Genomic DNA, 10,238 nt, shown 5'->3' with positions numbered 1-10,238 from the left:
CGGCAGCGAAATCCGGACAAAACAGACAAAACGGACGAATTCCGGATACTGTGTACAGGCCACCTTTAAAGAGCATTGTTAATTGTTCATAACACGATCAAAAAATGGAATTAGATGCTAACGGTATCCCATGTTACCTCACAGAAATAAAAAAATTTTAGCGTCATATTTTATATTATCTTAAACAAATTTATTAAATTCCTTACGCACCGAGTTCCCACAAAATAATTTCTTTGCGCTGGTTTTTATTGGTTTGCTTTGGAAGCCGTTCAAATAGTCCAACATTCTATAGAAATGCCGATGAAATCGTTATTTTTAGCCAACAGGTTTGGTTGGGCCTCGGGTGCAACAGCCAAACTTTTAAACTGACATTCTTTTTTTCACTTTTTATCCATTCGTGTTTTAACGACTGTTGTTTTGCTGTTGATTTTTTTCTCTTTTTTAGAAAAAAATAACATAGCTATCGTTTTCGAAAAGAATAAATTGTGTTATGCTAGTTTAACCAACGGGTGTTTAGCGACTGCTTATTGTGGTTTAAGCTATTTTTGCGCCACCGATAGCATATACTGATAATGAATGTAGCAGATTATATATAGACGTGTTGTGCATGAATTAATAGAGACGTTTTTGGAAATCCAATTTCCGAAACTATATTAAAATTTTGTAATATTCTTTGTTTACTCCCAACTGGGAAGAGAAACAAGAATAAAAAACATTTTAGTTGTAGTATACTATGGGAAAAGATGGGACACCTTTAGCACACAATATCCAAATATCCTGATCATATTTCAAACAATTAACAACGGTCTATGGGAGTCGTGAGAACACGGTTTTATAATTCTTTGAATGTTCTTTGTTTACTACCAAATGAAACAAGAAAATAGAATGAAAAGGTGTCCCATCTTCCCCCACTCTACTATACATTCGTAGAAACTCGTAAACATGCACGAAGTGTATGAAACAGAACACACGACTGTCATTTTCCGCCATGTGAGGATAAATAAGTTACATTTATTTTTGATATACCCCATAGAGAAAGTCGGCGCATTTTTGCACGCGTTCATATAATGCCGTGTTTTGCGATGATTAAATATGAACAAACAAAATTCCAACTTGGTGAATCCGCGACGATCACTTGTATTCGTCATCTCTATGTACAGCGCCTCCAGTGGTCAAACATAGGCATTTCCTGTTGCAGTGTTTCCGAGTTACTTAATCCCCAGTGTTCCCAGATAAATATTTGTTCAATATATAGGGCACAGACTATAACGCTTCTATCACCGTGTATACGTGAAGAGAAAAGTGATCGGGCACCACCGCATACCAGCGATGCAGCAAGCGTGTAATTAGCTTATTTTCACCCGGTTTCGTGCGGGTTTTAAATGTTTAAACCTGACGTTTGCACAAAAATAAACACTCCAAGAAAACCCGTGCAAGGATTCTTGGCGCTTGACTCGAGATATAATCACGACAATAGCTCCTCTGTAACGATGCGGGAGTATGCTGTTATATTTACCGCATAACAACTAATGCGGGTAGAAATATTCTTTTAACGAACTTTCGCAATATGGGGTAGGGTGGGGAAAATGGGACACTTTTAGCTCATAATATCAAATAACCTGACCATGTTATAAACAATACGCTGTTATATTTGCCGCATAACAACTAATGCAGAGTGTTTAAAAGCGAGTACGAATTATATTTTAACCCGCTTTCGAAATATTTAGGTCCAAAACCAATATATATCCTAATTTTTTTATTAACAGCCATGCACATCAGGTATTTTATGCTTTTTAAACTTTAGATTGAATAAATGTTCCTATTTTCTTTGTGTAGCGGGACAACTTCAGAAGTTTTGACACGGTCATAATATATCATTACTTCGTTACTTCGTTATTTTTTGATTAAAACAAAACTTTTGCAACTCTTTTTTTTCAATTTCTTAAAAACACAACATACAGTAGGGCGAGGGAAAACGGGACACCTTTTACCTATATTTTCTCGCCCCGTTTAGTAGTAAACAAAGATCATTCAAAGAAATTATAAAACTATATGCCCATGACTCCCATTGACCGTTAGTAATTGTTTAAAACACGATCAGGATATTTGGATATTATGTGCTAAAGGTGTCCCATCCTCCCCCACCCTACTATATATCTCGTGTTGAAACAGTGCGTTTTATTTATGCGTAGAATTGCCATGTTAAAACAGTAGAAGCCCCATGACCCCTTGCCCACCCCTAAGGTATCCAATAAACCCTGTACTTGTATCTTGGTTTAAATCCTTTTGTATTCGTCGTTCAACGAAGCGGTCACGCACGAGCTCTGGTCTTTGCGAACTATTTCCGATATTTTGGTAGCTTAAGAATTCGATTCATTTTTGCCTCAGACGTCACTTCGATGAGTAAGAGCGTAAAATATCTTCTCGTCTGTTGAAAAATAATTCAAATCGTGTATTATTATATAGTAATGCGGGGAAAGATGGGATACCATTATCACATAGTATCCAATATTTCCTAATCGTGTTTTAAACAATTAACAACGGTGTTTCAAGAGTCGTGAGGATTATGGTTATAGAGTTAAATAATTTTTGGGTTTACTACTGAATGAAATGATAAAAGAGAATGAAAACATGTGCCAGCTCATTCCAACCTTCTTTTGCCGTGGTTTTTTTGGGAGTAAATACTCCAAATAGTTTGTAATATTTATCCTGCTTACCATTAACTTGTCAGCCACTCCCTATTGTGACATCATACGTTTGGGTGGAAAATGCTTTTGATTTTTCAGTGTTTCCAATATATTATAGCGCAGTGTTTCCAGATAAATTTCCGACCATATTTAAACCCAATCGACGGCATATAGAATTTACAGTTTCCGTAACCCCGGGGGGGGGGGTGGGGGATAAAAAAAATTTATAAAAAAAAATATAAATCAAAATTCAAACATTTTCGTGAATAACTTTAACCACCCACCTACCTAACTTAATGTGTTCATTCAAAAAAAACTTCTTTATTTAGCCAACAAACGTCTTAAAACACAGATCCACCATTGTATAATGAAGTGATACTACGGTTCCACGACTTCTATTATAAATCCGGGTCCAAACAAACCCCATGTATTGGGTCTAAGTTGTGAAACCACAAGTACAACACATGTCTTTATTCAATTTACGCGTCAGGGCGCACACAGTCAAAGGGTTAAGGAATATAAATTTAAATGTGAACTAATTTATAAAGGGTAAAACGGTGGTAACTTGTAGATACTCATATTTTGGGCATTGTGAGGCTTTTTTTTCTTAAATAAATATTAACAATGTAGTTTTCACTTTTTTCCTTAATTTCACATTCAAAACAACAGTGAAAAGTAATATTTCAGGTGTTTTACGCTAAATAGCTGATTTAAAATGGTTTTTCATTCTTTATTTTTTACTTTTGACTACACAAGCTACGATTTGGCGATAGATAAAATATAAGGTATTCAGTCGACAAAATATGAACAACATAATTTACACTTTTCCTTCAATTTTAGGTTAAAAAACAAGAAGGTGTTCGGATATTTATATTTTAAATATTATATACTTTGGACAAAACAAATCCATATACACACCTGCTGCTCTACAGCGCATACCTCGTAAGCTTGTTTTGATTAGCCGCGATCGATCAAATCGTGTGCTGTATAATCATGTTAAGCCATGTATTGAACGTGTAAAACAACTCGTTGTAGCAATATATGTTCAAGACGCTAACATATATTGTAAGGTGGGGAGATGGGACACCTTCAGCACATAATATTCAAATATCCTGATTGCATTTTTAATAATTAACAACCGTCTATGGGAGTCGTGAGGATACAGATCTATAATTCTTGGAATGTTCTTTGTTTACTACAAAATGGTACGAGGGACGAGAAAATAATATGAAAACGTGTCCCATCTCCCCCAATATTAATGTATAAATATTCTGATTGCATTTTAAACAATTAACAACACTGTATGGAGGTCGTAACGATACGGCTTCATCACTTTTGAATGTTCTTTGTTTACTACCAAATGGGACGATAAATTAGGATGAAAACATGTCCCATCTCCCCCCAACCTACACATATGTTTACAAAGTTGTTTGGAATTGTATTCATTTAATATGGAATTTGATATAAAACTGTTCGAAATCCCGAACCGTGTTAATTTCGTACAAACGCCTTATATTGTATCGTATCGTTACCAGGTTGAGAAAAATATGTGTTTAGTTTTGGGTTAAGTACCTCAGTTATGTATTATAGCAGGTTGGGGTAAGGTGGTCCATGCTTTCATTCTCCTTCACCTTCCTATTTGGTAGTGAATAAATAATATTTACAAAATTATAAAACCGTATCCCAACAACTCTAAAATAGCGTTGTTTATTGTTAAAAACACGATCAGAAAATAATTATGGTGTATTATGTGCTAGGTGTACCGGTGTCCCGTCTTCCCCGACTCTACTATATATCATAATATGAAGTCTTCGTGTAAAGAAATGCAACCGTTGTAAATTAAACTGAAGCGCTTGTCTCTTCACAACCACCCGCAGTGTGGAATATTAAACCAGGGTTGCCACATATAAGCTGTTTAGTGGCTCACTCACTGTACTAAGTATCCTATACGACAGTGATTCCCAAACTGTGTACACAGTAGTACACGAAAGTCGCCCAGGCGGTACGCGAGCAAAAACGCTTTGAATTCACACCAAAAAATATCTTTTAGTGATTGTCGTAAGAATTATTTTAATTCACAATAATTACGTGGAGCGTGTCATTTCGTGTCATGTAGTGGAAGTTATGAGACAGAAATGTTATACATGGTAGCATAGTAGGTAAGTAGGGCAGGTTAAGATGGGGCACCTTTAGCATATAATATATAAATATCCAGATCGTGTTTTAAACAATTAACAACGGTCTGTGGGAGTCGTGAAGATACGGTTTTATAATTCTTTGAATGTTCTTTGTTTACTACCAAATGAGACGAGAAAATGGAATTAAATATGGGTAAGATGCCTAAATGTGAACTAAAGGCACCAACAAAGTGTTAAAGTCGAAACAGTTTCGGAAAAAAAAAACAGTTAAATCGATTGAGTAAAAAATCGACCGTGCGACAATACATGGAATTTCCCATAAAAGTGTCAATCAACTTTGAAAAGTAGTTTAAAGTTACGAATAGAATGGAGTCACAGTCACTTAACTTTTGCAAGCCTTCTTATCTTCGAGGTTATGTCCTTTCTAAAAGCAAGTCGCTGTTTTGCACATGGTGTGTGAAAGTGGTAAACGTGACGTCATACTGTGACGTCATAGGCAATGATTATCACAGCAGACTGCTGCGTTTGTCTGCTGAGAAACTGAGTTGAATGAAATTGCGTAATCGCGCGGGAAGTCAATGGCTCAAGACTCGGTTGTTTCGTCATAGGCTCACTTGTTGCAAAACAAAGGCGTTTTTTACGAGGCGGCGGCGAAAATTTTGCCGCAAGCCGAGCCCGCTGTTGCGGCTGTGTGCCGCGCGTGCACTGTGTGTGCGGCGTAAGGTGCGTGTGCGCGTGCTTGAGCGGGCACGAGGTATCTTCGCAGTCCGGCATCCCAGGAATTTTGGTTCGAAGACAAGCGTAGTTTACACATGAACAGCGAACTCAGATTTGGTTGAACCAAAAGCAAAACGGTTGCTATTCGTATAACTTGTATATCGAGGAAAACGATCAGACTAACGTTTAATGAATTCTACATTAGCAGTTTCTATTTTCCACGAAAAAATTGGTACAAATTTTTACGGTAAATCAAGTTATATTTATTGAAAAATTAAAACAACCAAACTTAATTCACGTTTTAAAATAAAACCCAAAACTTAAATCGCAGTCGAACCAGTGTACCCGAATTTAAACATTCGAAATTAACAATTCCCTAACGCAGCCTAGGATTAAAAGTACCGAATTCAATTCGGAATTTGTCTGGAAACACTGGAGAAAATGGGTCATGTTGTGGGAAGAACAGGTGCTGAGGAAAAAGGCAAACGCCTCTCTCTTCGCCTGCTGTAATTAGTTCCCAACGGCAGGGCGGTGCCTGCTCGTATTCTACAGTAAGGGCGAGGGGTTTAGAAGCAGCGCTTAAAGTTCGTTTTTTTCGTTAGGATTTGAGGCGTGTTTTTGGATGTTGTTTGTATGTTTAACTTGTAATGTTTAGAATATGTTTCAGATTTATTGTAACGGTTTGGAGTTGTGGTGTAGGGATTTTTATACTCATGTGATTCTATTTTACGTTTGATTTATTTGTAATTTCGAACGGGCGTTTACGTATCAGATAATCAGTGTTTACTCAAAAAAGCAAAAATAGGTTAATGCATAGTTCAAAATTGGAGAAATAACTCAAAAGCGCCATGTGTGTTATATCCGGGCTGACTCGGTGTTCAAATCAGCGAATATTACTCTGCTATTTTTGCATGAACTGTGCAGTGCATAGTCTTATCATATCAACGAGTGCGCTTGACTTAATGTAGCTACAACGATGACATCCTGTCCTGTCGTCTTCAAATATTAATAAAGATATAAACAATGACGCGTGGCTACGAGGAACGTCTGCGCCTTGTCTACAATTATAGTTTCAAAATTTTGAAATTTTTTTTTTACCGATTTTGTAAAAGTCAAAATCTGGCAAACCAGCGCTAACATCTGATTGGTTCCGGTGATGTTCTTGTTTTGTCACAATGGAGTAATTTTCGATGACGTAATGCCCCGGGAAAGGTGTGTGACGTCATAATGATCGCTTTAGACGCTTTTCTGCGCGTCCTTAATAGTGAAGCACCACTATTATTCCCCTTCTCCCGTAGTAGTGCACAGTCTGCAAACACTATGGCTCAGTTTGTCGAGTTCTGTTCCATATTTCAAGTTTTGTTAAACTTTGTGCTGGATGTTAACATTATCAGTCACTTACGTGGTAGTTTATCTGGCATTTTCGATTTTATTTTTGTTCTTGTTAAAAATAAGTCTGTAATTTAGCGTGTTCATATTTTTTACTAATAAAAACCTTTAGACAATTTAAGTAAGTTTAGTTTTCTAGTTTCTTAATTCGTAATGCATCTTCTGCATAGCATACTCTTCGATTAAAAGCGATTATGTTACGAGTTACATCTTCGCAAGTAAATGTATATTTTTCCACCTTGCAACGCCGACGAAAAGAAACGAAAGTCGTGAGATATAGTTGGGTGGGGAAAGATATGACGCGTTTAGCACATAATATTAAAATATCTTGATCGTGTTTTAAACAATTAACAACCGTAAATGGGAGTCGTAAGGATATAGTTTTATAATTCTTTGAATGTTCTTTGTTTACTACCAAATGCAACGAGAAAATAGAATAAAAAGGTGCCCAATTTTCCCCCACCCTACTATACCAACACTTTAAAATTTTACCTAACATTGCAAAGCAGTCATTTTTGCTCTTTCATCTTCAACGTATTCGCAGAAATCGTAGTGCAACGCTAGTTATAACCATTCTGCATTCATTTTAACAGTGTTTCCGAATTTGCCGTAGATTTTAGGTGTAGCAAGAAGCACAAGTATTGTATGTGCAGTTTATTAATAATTGGAAACACTATAATGTAGATGTTGTTTTGTTAATACGGTTAAAGTGTCGCATGCAGACATTTAATACGCACACAATACGTGTTTGTTTTTGGTACATTAGGTTGAATGCAAAATGTCCTAAAATCCACGAAGACACTTAGGCGTAAGACCATCCGGCCGGAAATGAACAAAACGTAACAATTATGCATCTTGTCTTGTTAATTAATCCATTTACTTGAACTTGTAATTGCTGCACAGAGGTTACGCCCAGTGTATGAGAATGCAGAGTTATTCATGCTCGTGATTCATAGGTAAAACCCGTTAGTAGGAAGACTGCTAATCAAAACTGCGACTCGAATTCTTTGCATACCTTGTAGTTGAGGTCATAGCGGCGCACACTTAGTGGTTTTTAACTCTACGTGCTAAAATTTGGAGTTACAAATCGCTACCACAAGCCGTGCGGTAACGGACCTGATTGCGTAATCTGTTGTTTTGTGGGCGTGGAATTTCTGCAGCAGAGTTTGGCCTTTTAAGCTTTTATAGTAGTACCTTTAGCACATAATATTCAAATATCCTGATTGTGTTTTAAAAAAGTAACAATAGTCCATAGAAGTTGTAATGATACGGTTTTATAATTATTTATTTGTTTTTTGTTTACGACCGAACAGGACAAGAAAATTTAAAAGAGTTGTTCTATCTTTTTCCACCCTACTATATAAACTGCTGCCAGGTGAAATGTTGAACCGGAAACTGCCCTTCCGGTAAATTAATTTTTTTGCCGACGTTTCTTTTCGTAATGTCGCCTATTATCAGGTGTTTAGATATTCTCACCTGAAAAGTTTGTTTTGAATTTAGCAGCAAGTTTTGTAAAATGAAATATAGTTTTTATGGTATTTGACATAATTGTAATGATATATAATTGTGAAAACATACATGCGTGATGGGATTACAAACTCAAAAACGTGGTTATATTTCTGATCTGAATCCTAAAATTTTTAATGTTAAATATAATCCCTTGATCGCCTATGGCCGTCCTTTTTGTTTGTGCGCAGCATAACTTTAGCAACGTGTGAGTAACCTTATAGGAATGCGACTTGGCAAAAAATACGCGCGGAATTAATTGAGAAAAATGCTTGGCATCTACTGTTGAGGGTATTAATAAATCGCAGCCACTAGCATTGTGGGCGTTACATACGTGGTAACTTGTAAGCGGGCATGAAGTGTCTGAAACAAAACACCCGTTTCATAACGACGGAAGTTACATTAAAGAAAATATTAGCAATCACTGCATTAAACGCATTCTAGCAGGCATAAGTTGTAAGAAACAGAGCACCCATGTTATAACGACTGTCCTTGCCCTGCCATGCGAGGATGAATAAGTTACATACATTCACATGGAACATTTAAACCAAACCAGTGCATTTTTAACCTTTTACAAAATCTTGTCCAGATTGTTGCCGCTACTTAAATCTTTAGTTTTAAATCATCTAAACGAACTGAAATATCTGTACATTGTGAAATAACCAAATCATAGAATGGGAAATACCGGAAGCAAGAAGAAGTACAACGTCAACGAAGGCGGTGCCGCTAAAGAAGACGCGGTTGTAGCGATTGATAATTCAGTCAAACCCGTGGTGAGAATGTTTGTGATTATTTGACTTTAGAATAACGTGAGGATCTGGTGCTCATAGAGTTGAACGATTCTCGTGTAAATAAATACAGTAAGAACCTGGTGCTACGAAAAACGTAACAGATAAAATCCAACTCCAACTAATTATACAACAAAATATTTCGCCTAGATGACATTATAGGTCTTTAATAGAGGGTGTTCGGAAAGTCACTGCACTTGCATATCCGTTATTAAACCCTTAAGGGTTCAAAAGTTGTGTTTGTTTTGATCGTTAAGTCGTAAGGATACGGTTTCATAATTCTTTGAATGTTCTTTGTTTACTACCAAATGGGACAAAAAATAAAATAAAAAGGTGTCCCATCTCCCACCAGAGTACTGTTTGTAATAGAATTAAGCAGCAAACATTACAAGAGCTTTTGTTTTACGATACACGCATAAACCTTTTGTTTCAAATTCCCATACGATGTGAACGCTGAGCGCTAGACTGATGAAAAATCGATAATGTCTGCCGCGTGTTTATCAAATTAGGCGCCGTCTTTTGTATTGATTTGTTTCGCTTTGGCCGGAAAATATTGAAGTAATGTCGCTTTTCATCACGAAGTTATGAAAATGTGTAATTCGTTCAAGCGGTAATTGAACTAATCTAATACTATTTCGTGTCAAAGGAGATGCTAAAATGAAAATATGAATGACTGACGTTTTGCTTTATATCCGCGGTTCCCAAAGTGGGCGCCGCGGCGCACTAGTGCGCCGACGCAACTCGTTAAGTGCGCCGTGAAAATTTGCAGAAACGTTTCCAATTTAGCATGGTGGAGATAATTGATTTGTATTAATATTTTATTGCAATATAAATTGTTGTTTTATATTAAAATCCAACGTGTTTGTTCAATAATAAAATTACGTAACAATGCCAATTATTTCTTTCGGTTTGCAATAATCATGTCCAGACTGTGGTACAACACTTTTCATATGCTTAAGTTTCATATGCTTAAACGAGCCTAATCTTAAAATACACGATAAAACTGTAAAAAT

At 36.4% G+C, this 10,238-nt stretch overlaps 1 protein-coding gene across 1 annotated transcript in view; it reads left to right on the top strand.

Moving 5' to 3' along the window:
* Nucleotides 1–9,005: 9,005 nt before the first annotated feature.
* Nucleotides 9,006–10,238, top strand: part of LOC100178083 (protein TsetseEP) — a gene marked incomplete in the record, with an annotated part of 17,115 nt that continues 15,882 nt past the window's right edge. Inside the window, 1 exon segment of the mRNA XM_009863484.2 lies at nucleotides 9,006–9,210. Coding sequence (XP_009861786.1) covers nucleotides 9,112–9,210 — 99 coding nt within the window.

Source organism: Ciona intestinalis, unplaced genomic scaffold, assembly GCF_000224145.3.
Source record: "Ciona intestinalis unplaced genomic scaffold, KH HT000150.2, whole genome shotgun sequence".
In the NCBI taxonomy this organism is placed as follows: Eukaryota; Metazoa; Chordata; class Ascidiacea; order Phlebobranchia; family Cionidae; genus Ciona; species Ciona intestinalis.
This window is presented reverse-complemented; position numbering and strand designations above follow the sequence as displayed.